At 32.5% G+C, this 17,386-nt stretch overlaps 2 protein-coding genes across 2 annotated transcripts; both read right to left on the bottom strand.

Moving 5' to 3' along the window:
* Positions 1-5,980: 5,980 nt before the first annotated feature.
* On the bottom strand, positions 5,981-8,398 carry LOC143620185 (putative calcium-binding protein CML22). The gene is made up of 5 exons (XM_077091922.1): positions 8,273-8,398; positions 7,780-8,022; positions 7,470-7,669; positions 6,255-6,429; positions 5,981-6,163 (listed from the first exon to the last, which is right to left on the bottom strand). Exons 1-5 carry the CDS (start codon positions 8,274-8,276, stop codon positions 6,072-6,074), a joined length of 714 nt encoding a protein of 237 aa, XP_076948037.1. The 5' UTR covers positions 8,277-8,398; the 3' UTR covers positions 5,981-6,071.
* Positions 8,399-8,639: 241 nt separating this feature from the next.
* Positions 8,640-16,173, bottom strand: LOC143620184 (protein PHR1-LIKE 2-like). The gene is made up of 6 exons (XM_077091921.1): positions 15,925-16,173; positions 14,254-14,330; positions 14,098-14,152; positions 13,916-13,994; positions 13,742-13,811; positions 8,640-9,164 (listed from the first exon to the last, which is right to left on the bottom strand). Exons 1-6 carry the CDS (start codon positions 16,109-16,111, stop codon positions 8,778-8,780), a joined length of 855 nt encoding a protein of 284 aa, XP_076948036.1. The 5' UTR covers positions 16,112-16,173; the 3' UTR covers positions 8,640-8,777.
* Between the last annotated feature and the right edge of the window lie 1,213 nt (positions 16,174-17,386).

Here is a 17,386-nt window from a genome sequence, read left to right as displayed (position 1 = left end):
TTTTATAGGATTTTTACATAAATAATTTGGTGAGAATAATTTTTAATTTAATGAGATGTTATAACCCGTTTAAGGAATATCTGGGTTTGGTAAGACCCATACCCATGAATTCGGGTCAAATGCATGAGAAGCCTCCATTTAAAAATCAAGCAAATCTGGTGACTCCAAAAAAAGAGGGAGCGACCACATCGCGACACGTAGGATTTTTATGTCTTCGTTTATATATATATATATATATATATATATATATATATATTATCATAAAAACAAGTAGTTTTCTAAGAAAACTAAGAATAAATTATAGCCATTTGATCATATCAATTAATGGTTGAGATTTAAAATTACCAAAAACCGTCATAGTTTCCTATAATTACTCTTTCATCATTATAACCGACATAGTTTCCTATAATTATTCTTTCACAATAGGTTTCAATGCCAAATGTCAAAATTTTATTGGTTCTTACCTTTCCTAATAAACTACTTCTTTTTATTTGAACCCTTTTATATATATATATATATATATATATATATATATATATATATATATATATATAATTGTATACCATGAAATCATACGTGTCGCTCTCGGGTTGTCCCCCCATTCTCTATAGCCACCAGATTGCTTGATTTCTAAATGGAGGCTTCTCATGCATTTGACCCGAAATCACGGGTATGGGTGTTACCAAACCCAGATAGTCTTTAAATGGTTTATAACATCTTATTTATTTGTGAAACTCTTTCATAATCAAACAATAATTTATGCGGGTCATGGTTCTCACTAAACCCGAATAACTTTTAAACGGGTTATGACATCTCATTTATTTGTGAAATAACCCCTTAATCATCAAAGAATAATTTTCACGGGTTATGGGTCTTACCAAACCCTAATAGCTCTCAAATGGGTTATAAGGTCTTATTTATTGATAAATATTTTCATCCTAAAACCATAATTTAATTTATCTTCTTTACATGTTCTCCATTGTTGGTCTATCATCTCCATCACCAGTTAACTTCCGATACTACCCGCCATCGTCAACTACATCAACGTCCACTTTTTCATTAGACAAATATTTGTGTTCATGTTTATTCATTTAAAAAAATCAACATGTTCGTGTTAGTGTATTTTTGTTCGTTAAAAATCTAAAAAACCTACACATCTCAATTGAAAATACCTAAATGTAAAAAAATATAATAACAAACTAATATATATGTATTAAATTAAAATAAACTACGTTAAAAAATAAAATAAATCATTATAAAATAGCAAAAACATTAAATTAAATATGATCATTTAAGTAAGAAAAGGTAAATTAACAACGACAATGTGCTGAAAATAATGGAGTATATTTAATAGCAAAATTGTTGAAGTTGTTATGCATTTTCTTAATCTTATTGTCAACTAAACAAGATTATCTCTACAACTCATATATAATATATTAGTATTCAAACATCAACCAAAAAGACAATATTTAAGAAAACAATCCAACTTATTAAGTAAGTTATCTTCATATAATTAATTAGAAAACTGTAAGTCCACTACACAAAGGCTTCAACTACCATTTTTGTACTCCTTTTAGTTTTAGAAAAAAAAATAAAACATTTTCAAATTTTTGGTATTAGTAATTCAGTATTATAATCAAAACAGAAAATTAAGTAGATAACAACAAGAAGCATAACTTTATGTTTATAGTAGTTTAAGTATAAATAAAATGGTTATTCAACTTTGTTATTGATACACTCTTCTTCTCTTATTTATCTTTACTGCGTATGTACAAATATATTTTTTTTACGGTTCTTTACTTGATTCTACAATGATCATGGTCACGTAATTTAAACAACTTCTAATCTTCTTCACGCATATATAATATATTCATTGCTATTTTTCGGTTTTTCAATTTAAGTAATTGCAATAAAATATTCTCATACTCCAAAGCTTTGGGCTGCCTTAAAACTTATGAGCCGCAAACGATTTGACACGTAGCAATAGAGCATTTATCGGGAGTTCTAATATTTTAGGGTCACTTTTGCTTTTGTATACCTAATCCTCGTGGTTTTGGGCCACAAAATTTAACTTATGTATTAAAAATAACTTAATTTTTTTAATAATACTTAATTAGAGGATAATGTGCTTAAATAATTAAAAAGCGCACTTACTACTATTTTAAGTCACGTTTAGTGGACCCAACATGATGTCAATGATGGTTAGGTATAATGTAGTATTCATCTAAGTCATGCTAGCTTAAATAATTAAAAAGCGCACTTACTACTATTTTAAGTCACGTTTAGTGGACACAACATGATGTCAATGATGGTTAGGTATAATGTAGTATTCATCTAAGTCATGCTAGCTTAAAATTATGTCGTAATTCACATACATAATGTATTTTAAAATATCATGTCCATATACATATACATTATACATAACATATGTAAGCGAGAAATGATATATGTTATTTAGTTGAATGCTTTATCGGATCATGGTTCAGGTTAATTCTAAAAATTGGATATAATCATGATCGGTTTCTAAAAACTTAGAATATATAGTAAAAAAATTAAGAAACAGTAGAATTTCAAACATTGATCGTCAAAATGTAACTAAATGTAAACGTTAATCATTCAAAAACTAAAACGAGTTTAGATTGAAATGTTTGGCGATAATGATATAACCAAAAGAACAAAAGATGATGTTTCAGGTTCTTGATGCACGTGGCATGCATATAATTTCAGGTTCGGTTTGGTTTTAGAAATGATACCCCCCCCCCCCCCCCAACTAGTTTACATTTTGTACATGTGTAATATTTTGACACATGGGGGGGCATGTTGAAGAATATGGGCATGGTCGAGTTAGCTTCAAAAAGAAAAACAAAGAAGATTCATTGCAAGGAAAATTATTATACTGTATGCAATTATATGTTGATTGAGTTTATAGTTGGTAAAGGTTGACATAAAGTTGGTCTACATAAGTTTGTGAAACGTACAAGTGCAATTTCCTTTTTTCATGTTTTTCCGTGTTGGTAATTTGCACATCTATTGGTGGTGTATAGATAGACTGTTTTATAAAGTTGAATGGTTGTTGAATTGACAGCTAAAATGACTTCTCAGTTTAAACCATGTATCTCAATCTATTATCAAAAGATGAGTCAAGTATTGATGTTTTTCGTCAGTTTAGCTTTGGTTTTCAACGATTTTTCTAGTTTGTATAAAACCGATTGATTCATTAGCTTGCAATTAAATAGGCGACATTGATATTTTGCAGTCTGATAGCAATATCACTGATAATGGATAGAAATTGAAATCGAAACTAAAACGGATAGTTCAACGGCTCGTTTTCGGATACAGACACACCACCGAATTAAACCGAAGGGCGTCTAACACGCGTTTAGGATACAGATATCACCACCTAAACTTGTGATTAGATTCCAAAGATCACCATTCAAGTTGCCACACTTGAACTAGCATTGGAGAATCAATTTTACTCAAAATCCATTGAGATAAAATTAACACCAAATATTTTTAATCAATCGTAAACTTCTTTTTTCTCATTTCTAAAATAGGGGCAAACAATGTTCCCCAAATTTACAAAAAATCACTACATTTCTCTCTCCACCCTATAATTTACACTCACAACCCCACCCCATAATTTACAAACTCCCCACACATAATTATAAGGGATGGGATGTGAATGCTCTTACACAACCAAACTTTGTCTCTATAACAAAAATTTCTGTATTTACCTCTTTACGCGATATGTTACTTCATAGTTGATTCGTATAGAAATAATTGGTCAGGAGATGGCATGATTCTAGGAAAAGACCTACCCTTAATTTCTTGGTTTATTAACCAAAAAAGAGATCATTAATTAAATATGTTGGCGCGCATATCGAGAGCATGACCGGCCCAAAGGGATCATGGCAAGGAAGGCGACCAACACAAGTCTAGTTTTCCGAGAGGCTCATAACTATTAAAAAAATTATATATAATTTTGCTTTAAACAAAAGCTTACAAAATGACTTTTTGGTGTGATAGAAAGAGTGTTAGTCCATGAAAGGTTATGAGTTCAATTTCGAAGAGTGGTGTCTTTGTTTATTTTAAAGAAAAACCTTTATTTATATTTTAAATAGACTATTTTAGTAACTTGTTAACTTTTTTTGCTTTGATCCACATCGGGCTATGCAAAAGTGATAAAATTGTCAAATTATTTATTACCTAAATAAAATGTGATTTTTGGGGTCCTTTATTTCATTCGTCCGAAGCCCTGAAATTTTAAATGATTTTTCGAGTCGGTCTGATTGAGAGTAAAGCGGAAAGTTTATGCAATTTGTTTAGGATTGAAATATTGGTTCTCCAAATGTTCATATAAATATTATATTGCTAATTACAAGGCTGATGGAATATTACAATGTGAGTGATATTCATTGATTTGTTGGTCTCCATGTGCACCTCAAATTATTAACTTAAATGATACTAAAAGCTATTGGAAATTATTTCATGTGGCTGATTTGCTTACACTTGATGAGTGTTTTTATCTTACTATAAGTAGCATTTAAATTGGTTGAGAGAAAGACAAGTTTGGACACAAATCATGGTTCGGGTGCCACTCATTTCGGTGCATTATTCATTGTATTGAAAAGCTTATATGATCATATGATCTTATTTGCTACTAGTCTCCTCTAATACTAATAAGGTGTTTTGTAATTGTCAAAAGCTTAAAAAATTAAGCTTATTATATTGTATGAAACATTTTGGTAAAACAGTTTTATAACAATAAAGTTAATATATCGAATTTTATGACTTTTAGGTTTTGTGGCTCTAATGAAAAGCATGCGTAGAGACAGCTAAAAAGATACTCTTCTAAGGCCTCTAAATAATAATAATAAAAATACTATATGTAGATAATCTGGGCTTTTGGGTTCATTAGCGGACTAGCAGTGGAATTATGGTCTATAATTATGCATACATATAAATTAGAAGTGTCCAAAACCGGTTTCTGGGTCAAACCGGTTCTGTTTATCAACCGGTTTAGAAGTAAACTTGTTTGAACTGATCAGATCGGTTAGGTTTATAAGTCGGTTAACTATTAAAAAACCTGGTTGAAGTAAAAAACCGGTTTTTATTCGAAATGGGTAGGTTTGGAAACCCATTTGTCCCAAACCGGTTTTAGGTTGGTACCGAGTTGGGTTCTAAACTAGTAAACGGGCTTGGAACCAGTTTTTTTTTCATCTCTTACATAGATGATATAAGTAGAGGTGCAAAAATCGGGTTTTTCAAATACCCAGGTCGGGATCGGGTCTGGGCATTGTCTCTAAAAACCATACCCTATGTATCTGGTTCGGGTATAAAACCAGGTATTTTAAAACCGGGTATTTGAATACCCTATTTCCGGGTATTGAAAAAACCCTATTTTCGGGGTTTTCGGGTTTTTTCCGGGTATTGATTGGGTTTTTAAGAAGTTGCACTTTTTAGGGGTATTTTTGGATATTTTTCAAGTTTTTTTTCGGGTATAAATCGGGTATTTGAAAAACCCGGTTCCGATTTTCGGGTATTACCAGGTACAAAGCGGGTCCGATTCGGGTACGGGTTTTGGTACTGAAATGCATACCCTATGAGTAGGGTCGAGTATGGGTTCGGGTATTAAAAACCTTGGTATAAAAACACCTCCGAGTTTTTTTTTTCAGGTCCGGTTCCGGGTTCGGGTTCTAGATATAAGAATCATATGGTCGAATGCAAAATATTTTTCTTTTTGGGCCCCAATCTTATTACCTGCTTTGGGCCTCCGACCCTGGACTTCGCATGTGAATGTGAACTATGAAGAAATACATTAGCGAAGGAAAAGACTTAATGAAAATATGTAAAAAGTTTCATGTACACACATTACACATTCATATATACACTAAAAAGTAAAAAACCATCACTTGATTCATGAAAATATGCAAACAAATCTTTGTTACATAGCAAACTTCACAAATATACACAAAGATACCAACTTTAAAACAAATGAATTCACAAAGCTAAACTTTGCATATATTACATACTGACATTAATCTCACTCATTATCACAAGTGCTTATATAGTTATATATCATGATCAATTCCAACCCAATCAATCAAAGAGAACAAGAACTCTCTAAAGCTCACCTTACCATCCTTATTCCAATCCATTTCTTCTGCATTTACAAAACAAATACATCAAAAGCTTGTAACTTTTCGGTTCTTTTCATTCAAGAAAATATTTAATATTAAAATCAAGAAAATTACTGAATCGGGTCTTGGTGATATGCGTAGGTGATTTCTCCGTTGGGAAGTCCTCGTTCATAGCCTTGATCACGTCCGTCTTGTTTAGCTTTCCATCACCATTTTTATCAAGAAATAAGAAAGCTTCGATTATGGTATCAAATGTTGCTTTGAGCTCCGGAGATCCCACTGTTGGTGTCTGTAACAAGATTTCGTTTACATTGGATTTTGTTTACAAATTTTGTTAACTGAGTTGAAAAAATGGTCAAAAGGTGGTGTGTCAAAATGCGTAATTTTGTTATGAGTCAGGTTGACCCATAGCGCGTTCGTTAATCTTTTAATATACAATTAGCATGTCAAATATGATTACAAAAACTATACTATTTCAATAACTATATGTTCGATATGTTTTCCTTTTAGCTAAAGTGTTTCCTTTACCCGTTAGAGATAACCATTCGAAAGCAAGGATGCTAAACGGGTCGTGATCGTGACTTGGCGGGTTCCCAACATGAAACTGAAAATCAAGTCGGACATATGAACCCAAACACGCATGGATATTCGCGGGTTGAAACGAACATGACTTGTTCACCTCTTTTTTTTTGCATATTAATACTTTTAAATTGCAATTTTATAAAAAAACATGCAAATGTATATAAAACAATGATACTTTAAATATAAAACATTGTGTCAATTTCTCTTACTTTGCCATAAAATACTAATCAATTTTTACACGTAATACATTTTTTTTTAATTAAACAGGTCAACCACGAATCCGGCCTGTTTAGTTAAACGTTGGTGGCTCAACCCAAAACTGACCTGAACCCGTCTATGCAAAGCCACAATTCCGTGTTAGGTGCGTGCCATGACTCGTGTAAAATCACAGGTAAATAGGAATAGGGTAAGTTTTTAAACAGGTTAGATTGACCCAAAACATATTTTGTTAATTATAATTTTTTTTGTTTAATAAACGGCTAGTGTCGCTTATAACTATAACTCGGAACAATTCCGAGTAATTTCAATAGTAATATAGTATCTTAAATGAATTGATCTAGAAAATTATATGCATTACAAACTCGGAACAACTTTCTGCCCATGTTCCTTTTATTTATATTTTACACGACTAACCCGTTGCAGGTACCAACCAACCCGAACCAACCGATTCATAGATAAATAAGTCGAAATTGCCACCTCTAATTATCAAGAAATCGAAGATACTATATATGAAAAATGATAATTTACCGCATGAGATGAGGAAGGACCGGCCAAAAGATAAATAAGGCACAACAGAACAATGAACTCGTTAAATTGTATCCCATTGCTACCATCTATGTCACAAGACACAAAAAGGTCTCTAATTTCCTCCGTGGTACAATCAAACTGCAATTTTTGTAAGCGTTTCTTTAACTCCTCATTATCAATGGTTCCATTTGAATCTTCATCTACAAGTGTGTCAACTTTTAGCAGTCAAGAAACTTTATAACACATTAACACATGAAAGAAAGCAATAGAAGGTAGTAAAGTAATAAATTAAAAATCCTGTTAAACGTACCGTATAATTCAAACACACTTTGAATTTCCTTTAATCCTTCTTTAAACTGAGGAAACCTCAATATTATGCTGTTCATAGACCTGAAAGTGTTGTGTGTTTGTATGCTGTTGTTCTTGGCCTCCACCATTTTTCTTTGAAGCCTGTTGTCTAACCGTTCGTACCGATTTTGTGAATTGCAACAACATAGTATTCCCCCAACTTTGTTGGATAATGACTTGAGTGAAGAGCATGTGTTTGATGTACCTTTAAAAGACAAAATTCATAAATCATGATTTCAGATTGCACAAATATGCAAAATCTTGAAAAATATACAAACTTGAATAGTAGCACATGTTCATTTGAATGGTAGCTATGAATCCAGCATATGATTCAATGAACTCAAGCAGAGATCTTTGAGCCACAAATGATCAAATTTGTTGATTTTAACATATGTAGTTTCAGTAGGTTCATGAAACTTTAAGATCAAACAATTAATCTTGAAATAAAAACTTACCCATTGAAGCTTTGATGATTTCAGAAGAGGATGTATTAGTTTTGGGCCAAGAAATGCATACTTATCAGTTAAAAACTAAAAAGAAGAAAAGGGGAGAAAGATGAGTGGAATCTGGTTCTAGAAAAGTGAAATGACTTTTAAGACTTTTGAATTAAAAGATTGTTCCTTTTAATATTCTTGAAGGTGGATGGCTAAATGATAAGCAGATATAAAAAGGACCCACCAATAAAACTTCATCATTCTTCCAAGGAAAAAAGTTTGCATTTTTAGGTTGAAATTATACACCTATTTAGCTTTACATTGAAATTTAGATCTTACAAAGTGAAAAGAAAAAAAAAAGTTAAACAAGTAAACAACAGCCCAAATTGATAAAAGATAATCAGTTGTTTTGCAATTCGTATTTCACAAAACTAAAAGGCTACAACAGTTGGTTGAGAATGATCAATGATCACAGATTAACAATAAATTTTTTAAAAAAATGACATCTTTACGACACGATTTTGCATCAAGATATCCAAACATCATCCATTCGGCTAGTCTGGCCCGTTGGGCTACTGAACACAGCCCGTTGCCTTTTCTTAAGACCAGCTGCTTGTGGGCTCATGCCTGCAGGTGAATTCACCGGACTATTGTTTGATGTTAAGCAACTGTCAACGCTGGGTGCGAACCCGTTTTCAAAATAAGATGCAACTTCAGGAAGTGAAGGGATGGGAATGCCAGATGGAGGACAGTCATTGGCTACCTTGATTGCGAGCTCTGAAAGCTCTTCCCTAGCTGCCTCTAACCCTGCAGTTGCAACTGCTTGATCATTTAGAGCTTTACATGCTTTTTCCAAGATTGATTGAAGATATTTGCCTTGTGCTTCTATTCGAAGCTGGAGACGACGTTGAACCTGAAAACCGGTTGGTTATTAATAAACAATAACTCTCTTTATGAAAATGCAAAATCTTGAACCAAAAAATGTCATTTTTTTAACAAATAATTAGAGTCAAATATGATTATACAGATATATTTTCTCAATTATAATTATTATTTTGTAAAAGCTGTTAATAAAAAGGTAACATTTTTCTATGGAAATGTAAGATCTTGAACCCAAGAATGTCAACATTTTGCAAATAATGAGAGTCAAATTTGATTATACATAGTATTTGACCGATAATAATAATCTTTTTGTAAAAATCATTAATGAAAGATCACTTTATGGAAATGTAAAACCTTGAACCAAAAATTGTCAATATTTTGCCATAAGTAGTCAACTTTTTTTTCAAAAGTAAAAAAAAAAATTAGAGTCAAGTATGATTATACAGATATATTTTGTCAATAAGAATTAATATTTTTTGAATATTTTACAAATTATCTATTAGTATATATAATAGAGATAAGAGAGAGAAATGATAGATGTTGAATTTTTAAGAGTTTTACAATTGATTATGCATACGGTACACGTGGCTATAACATAAAGTCTTTTCTTTTAAATAATACTCCGTACTTAATTAATATCGGATGAAGTGGGGTTTGTGTGATTCAAATTTCAAATCCAATTCTCTTTTGTTGAACATCAAAGGTTTCTCCTCACTTCCGTCTCCCTCTCCCTGGATTTATTCTTTATCGGGCACATGAAGCAAACCACTAATCTTTCACGGTTCTTTTAAGATTTCATTTTATCATTCTGAGATTTGTGCTTGGAATAGTCTGTTGTTGGTGGCTACAGGCGGTGGAGATTTAGTCAGGGTTAAGTTTTTGTATGATTTGGTCTTCAAGCATGCGCTTAGGGTCCTTCCCTCATTGTTGAGTGGCCCGGTCCATGATGAGCTCACCGGAAAAGACTAATCTGTTCAGAAAGCCCAGGTTCAGTAACAACCTGAATATTCTGATTACAATTACAGTCACTCCAATTTTGTGAGAATTAGTTGCTCCAATGGCAAGGTTTGTGCTTTATGCTGCATTGTGTATTCATTGTTAATTGTTAACTGAAGATTCTGAAACCATTTAATTGTGATTTGAAATGTATTACTTTGATAATTTTGGGGAAATAGGTTTAGGGTTTTTGATTGTGTTTATCTGATTGACTAATGAACTGTGAATTGAAAACCACAATTAACTGTGTTTCTTGGAGTTTAGGCGGCCAACAAGAACTCGCATTAGAGACGGTTTATGGATTTGATTTGAACTGTGTTTTTGGTTAAAGAATCATTACAATTAGGTTTTTATACTAAGTTCTGCTCACCTGCGACATCAATTCCTGGCTCCGGCTTCTTCGTTTACTGGTATTATAGTTTTGTACTTCTCTTAGTCAATTGATTATATATATGATTGAGTCTCAATTTTAATTTATTTTTACATATATGCAATTTAGGCTTGAATTAAGGAAATAATGCAGGATGAAACAAACACAACAACATGTAATCAAAACAGAATGGTGAAAGTGAGGAGAGCAGACCACGTTGTAGCTTTGCATGCAACTGTTTGCGAGGAATTGTATGTATTTTTGTTTCCTTTCTCTATCATTAATCATATTTGCATGTTGTTTTAAACCAACTGCTAATACCTATTTAATCTTTCGAATTTGGGGATTCCTATACTATTTAATTTGGTTTAGGGACGTCAATCGGTATGAGTAATGGTGTCGAAATATATGCCACCAATATGACAGGTTAATTTTAGCAGAGGGTAGTTTGGATGCCATTTTTGACTATGAACTTGTTGAAGGTTGTAGAGGGTGAGGCATGCTTGAATTACTTTCAGTTAAGGAAATTCACCAACAGGTTTTCCAGATTTCAAAATTGCAACTTTATTAAGCAGTAGTTGCTTGATCAGACTGTAATTAACTTGCTATTTATTCTGATGTACTTCTTAAACTTTATTATTTATTTTGATGTACTTCTTAAACTTTTATATAGTGGAGAGTACTAGATGAAGTTGTTTATTAATTCTAAATTGGGTGAAGAATGTATAGTTAATTCTGACATTAGTAAATTTATGGTCAACCTTGACTTCTCTGTGGTCAACCTAACTAAGCCTACAAATATGGTTGGTTAGAAAATAATGCAGTCGACGATAAATGATGCTAGAAGAATGTGAAATGCTTTTTCCTGTGCATTTTCTGCTTATTTGGTAAGGTATCGTACCTAGAAATATATCTTTAAGAAATTGTTAATTTTTTCCAACACTTTAAATTTTACAATTTCTATTTGTGCATAACGCCTTAATATACTACAGGTTGATGGAAGAATCCGCTGCTTAGGGGAATATAGGACAAGAAAAACTTCTGGAATTAAGAGAAGAATGTTTGCGGGTATTTAACTTATTTAACAATAGTATTATTTATATCTTTTTTTCATTTTCTTTAAACCCTTATGAAAGTTCAATTTTATAGAAACTTAATTTTAATTATTTGGCAGAGATAACGAGAAATTACTTGCTTTCTAGCATGATCTTTTAATGGAGCTTGATAATATTGGTTAGGTATTAATTACTTCCAAAATTATTGACTTTATGGAAAGATTGTATTTTTTTCGTCACCTGCAAATTGAAAATTATTTGAATTTTTTATTTTGAAAATTGGGGTCTGAAAAAGAAAGACGCCTGTATCTTCATATAAATTGCAAATTTACGAATCAAGTTATCCGAGACCTTTTAAAACGGTCATTTTAAAAAGGTTCATGGATTTGGTTCGAGGAAAAATGGGTTATTTTACATTTATTCTTTATTCTTTCGATCATGTTATTAATCATGAGTTTTATTGCAGTTAACACTTAACTTTTCAAAAGTTTCATTAAGAAATCAAAAAACTTTTTAAACAATTGACGGAGTTAAAGGCCTCTTCAGTCAGAAGCCAACATGCTATTGCTTCTATTATTAATTTGACAAGATGTTTTCACTTATAATTTTTTTTTGAATTTCGTTCATATTTTCATTGGCATTATTTTGACAAGTCCCTGGCCTTTGGAAGGTGAAATATTATATTAGTTTGTACCGAGCCGAGTATGAGCTCGACTAGGCTGATCTCGGCTCGTTTAACTTATAAAGAGCTCGTGCTTGTTCGAGCTCTACTTTTATTGTGCGAGCTCGGCTTATGAGTAGTTGTTCAACTTTTGTTGAACTAAAATTATTAGTGATGAATGCAAGAGCTGGCCCTATTGATTTGGTTTATCTTCTATACATAGTGTTATCAATGGTATTGGTGATACGGTCATCTGCTTATTTTTAGGTTATGGTATTGCTCGAGCAGCATGTGAGCATGGTTCACAATGGTGTCCGAGGTATGCTAAATGAAAAATAACCCATCATGCTTTTGCAAAGTTGTATTTTCTTTTTTAATGTCACACTTGGCAAATATTGAAGGTGGTTGCAGGATTAATGATGATTGAATCTTTGAAAGATGAAAGGTTGATGCTCATCAAGTTGGATCGACTTTAATAAGGTCAAAGAGATCAGGTTTTGTTTGACATTATGTTGTTCCTAACCAGGTTCTATCCAAATATACACCATGTTCACTTTATTTGTTTTGTTTTTTTAGAACCAAGTGAACCCCTTTTCTTTTCTTTTTTTCAAATAGCACTTTGATCATTTGTAGAAGTACCTCAAAATGTGCGAGTTGAAATTCATTTATTTTTAACGACATCTTGATATAAGTTGTATAACAAATTAAAAGTAACGAATATACTATATATATTTTTTTAATGTAGAATGCTTCATTTATTGAACATGACTCTTGATTACTTCTCGCTCTAAAAGGATTGATGTTGTAACGAGTTATTCACTTCCGTATTTCGCTTAACCTTAAGAAATGGTCGCCGACCCGAAATACTTATCATCCTGTCTTATTCTTTATGAATAATTAATGTCAAATGCGATAAAGAAAAATATTGTTACAATAACAATATACTTATTTCAATAACACGATTTAGCATGTCCTATGTCATCAAAAATACATTCTTGGTGACTTTCAACTTATTTAAGCCGTTCAGACATCCAGCTCGCTTGACCTTTTTTCCTTTTTAGCCTAACTGGCTAACCCTTTAATTTAGTCCGTTTGACCCATTAGAAACTAAACATAACCCGTACCAAAGAATTCTATGGGTCAAGAAATGCCATCTTTCATGAAAATCTTGTAATTTTTAAAACCTTTGGGAGACACGAGAAGCGGGCCACATTAATGTTAAACGATATAAAGAAAAAATAGTATTACCATAATAATATACTTCCTTATAATAACACGATTTAGCACTCCGTGTGCATTTAATATACATTTTAGATGACTTTCAACTTGTTTGTCCCGTTCAAACGTTCAGCCCATTTGGCATGTTTCCTTTTTAACCCAAACCTTTTGATTTAGCCCGTTTGATCCATTAGAAACTAAACATAACCAGAATCAAACAACTCATAAAATGGGTCAAAGTTGCCACCTTTGATGAAAATTTTTGAACTTTTGGTGAACACAAGAAACGGGCCGGTTAATAAACTAACCTCTAACTGCTCATGCAATCTTCTTTGGACTTCCATTTGCACCCTCAAAGCTTCTGTAACTTGGAACCCACTGTTGGAAGTAACAATTAAAACAGGATTAATAAACATAATCTCATATAACACGTTTCTAGAATTTTTATATTAACATTTTAAGAACTCTAGAATTGAACATACTCGTTTGAATCTTGTGGCATCATTCTTGTTGATGACGTTGTGGATGAACCCGTGTCTTGGCTTTCAGCAATACAAGATGCTAAAAATTGGAACAAGAATTAGTAATAAAATTAACAAAATTTGTAATAAAATTAGTAAATGTCAAATTAATGCATCATTCTCATATGTTGTAAGATGATTACCATCTTTGGAATTCTCGGTTAACTCTTTGCAAGATTGTTTCCCCAACCGATATTTCTGCAAGAACATATACGCATATAAAATTACAAACAAGAATTGTCAAACAGTGGTGGAATACTGTAATTACATACATACCCTTATTTATGAAAATGACTAACCTGAAGATGTGACTTCAAATGATAAAGTGTGAGACCTTTTACTCCCATAGTCCTCATAATTGTCTTTGGAGTTGCTTCTGAAATACCATAAAAATATATTTATTATCAAATAATAATCATCAACAACTATCACAAAATATCATCACTTGACAATCAAACATAAGATATTAAACGTCACGCATCATTTAAATAAGCGTAGTGATGTAAGAGTTTTAATAGAGCACCCAACTATCTGATTAATAATTACAATTTATCTATTTTGGGATTCTTCTTTTTTCTAGTCACAATAATCACTTTAAAAACTAGCATCCAAAGTCCAAACACAAAATGACTACGTCTCTGACATTTGATTCGGCTATTCGAGGCGGCAACTTCCAACACGACATGGACATAATCAAGTTTTTGGTTGGAATATCTAACCCGCGTAAAAAACACGTCGTCTTTGGTTGACCTATTTATTTTAACATGTCATGTTCAAGTTGACACGTACAACTTGCCAACCTGTTTAGTTAAACAAGTCAACCCACTAGCCCATTTATGACCCGTTTAACCCATTTTTTACAGCCCGCTCAAACTCGTTTGACACATTTATATAAATTGGTTAAACAGGCCCTGTTCGGGTTACATCATTTTTAAGTGTTTGTGGGTTAGAATTAAAAATCAATGTTTTTGACCCGTATATAAACACGTGTCGTGTCCGGGTTGAAAAATTCAACCCGCCAACCCAACACGATTAATATTAGGGGTGAGCATAAATCCGAAAAAACCAAATTGGAACCGAAAAAAACAAACCGAATTATAAACTGGCGGTTCGGTTTTGGTTCGGATTTGTATTTTGTTAAGAACCGAAAAAACCAAACCGAATTAGAAACTGGACGTTCGGTTTTGAACTTTAGCAAAAACCGAAATATTGGTTTTGGTTCGGATTTGTATTTTGTTAAGAACCGAAAAAACCAAACCGAATTAGAAACTGGCGGTTCGGTTTTGAACTTTAGCGAAAACCGAAATATTGGTTTTGGTTCGGTTTTGTATTTTGTTAAAAACTGAAAAAACTGAACCGAAATAACCAGAAACCGAAACTGAACGGTTTTAAAAAATCATAAAACTGAAAGCTTGGTTTTCGGTTCAGTTTTAGGCAAAAACCGCACCGAACCGCACCCCGGAACACCCCTAATTAATATCCCCCATTCTGATGCCACCCCTACTGCTTTAATTGCTTTCCAAAATAAAAACTTGAATAAAGATCAATTTACCATACATGTATCAAACATAATAACTAGATATTTATAACCCACAATCAGTTTCCCAAAAAGGTACCATCTTGATCCCAAATTAACTAATTTATTACCACACCTTAAACCATTTAAACTTACAATTAAAACCCAAAATCATAAAAAAAAAAAATTTGAACGGCCAACTAAGTAACGTCGGTACCCGTACGCGGCCCCCATTGGCTAAAGTAGCCCGAGCCGGCCACTAGTCCGGACGGACGGAGCCCCTAGCGGTCCACCTGTTGAGGGATTCACCGGATAAAACCCGACCCCTTCGCCCGCCAAACGGCACGACAGCGAGGAGCCGGTAAAACCGGGTGAGATCAGGACTCGAACCCTGGCCAGGCTCATCCCTCGTATCTCCCAAAATCATAAATAATAATAATAAAAAGAAACTAACTGTCAGGTCCACCGAGCTGAGTAACCGCATCGACAAATCTCTCATGGAGCTCCGACGTCCACCGGAGTCGGGGCTTCGGATCCGTGGTCAAGACGAGACACGGATCCCCAACGAAAGTGGTAGCATCTAACTGACCCGAGAAGTCACCGTGGGTCAAATTAGTTATGGAGTGGATCCCAGAATACATTTCAAAAGTTAAAGAAGATGAAGAGTTGACGTGTTTAAATTAGGGTTTGATTTTGAATGGTTTACAGTGTTTAATGAAAGAGAAAGAGAGAGAGATGTCGTGTTCTTGAGTTGTCAAAATCAGGCTGTCGCTTTTGTTGCTAATAATAATAATATTATTATTATTATTATTATTATTATTATTATTATTATTATTTATTTTAGTGAAAATGGAAGAAAGAAAGACACAACATGCTATGAGGAGTCCTGTCACTTTCTATACCTATTACCTAGGAGTAGTAAAACAATATTATTATTATTATTATTAACTACTTTTTCTACCTTAAACACATTATCGACGTATTACAATACGGGGGTTTTTATATTATTTGTTTTTAATATTTATTTTCTTTTAAATTTTTATTTTTTTACTATATGAAAGTTAATATAAATTGTTTCACAAATAAATGGGAGTTATAACCCGATTTAAAATCTATATAGGTTTATTGAGACCCAAGACTCGTTTATTCTTTTAAAAAATTAGTTTTTTAATTATAAATAATATATATATTTTTTTTAAATAAATCAGATATTAATTTTTAGTATATCCCTACTTTATAGGATTTTTATATCAAATATTTGGTGAGATTATTTTTAAATTTAATAAGATGTTATAACCTGTTTAACAAAATATCTGGGTTTGATGAGACCCATAATCGTGAATTCGGGTCAAATGCATGAGAAGCCTCCATTTAAAAATCAAGCAAACCTGGTGACTCCAAAAATAGAGGGAGTGACCACATCATGACACATATGATTTTTGGGTCTTTGTTTATATATATTAGAGATTATTATTATTATTATTAACTACTTTTTCTACCTTAAATACATTTTAATTTAATTACAATGATAATGATATAAATAATATAAATATTTATTTATTTAGGAGTAATGGAGTATAGGTGACAAAAGGGACGGGGGTCGAAGGGGGTAACGAGTCAGAACGGATTCGAATCAGAATGGTTGTTTTAGTTAAGTCAGAACGTGTTTTTGACAATAATGGATAAGGGTCAAGTTCCCGATCTATAAACAGCATATTCAGGTTAATTGTTTATAATTAGGTTAATTGTTAAGGCAGACAAATGGCAATTCTCATACTCATACTCATACTCATACTCATACTCATACACATACTCATACTCATGCAAAGCTAATGATAGTGTTTCTGGAGATATGCTAAAAAGAAACATTACTACCTACTAAATTAAGGGCCATACAAACACTTATTAATATGAAG

This window comes from Bidens hawaiensis, unplaced genomic scaffold (assembly GCF_021521415.1).
Source record: "Bidens hawaiensis isolate Kalapana, Puna unplaced genomic scaffold, B.hawaiensis_p1.1 tig00002553_1, whole genome shotgun sequence".
Taxonomy (NCBI): Eukaryota; Viridiplantae; Streptophyta; class Magnoliopsida; order Asterales; family Asteraceae; genus Bidens; species Bidens hawaiensis.
The sequence above is the reverse complement of the archived record's forward strand: the minus strand, read 5'-3'. Positions and strand labels throughout refer to the sequence as shown.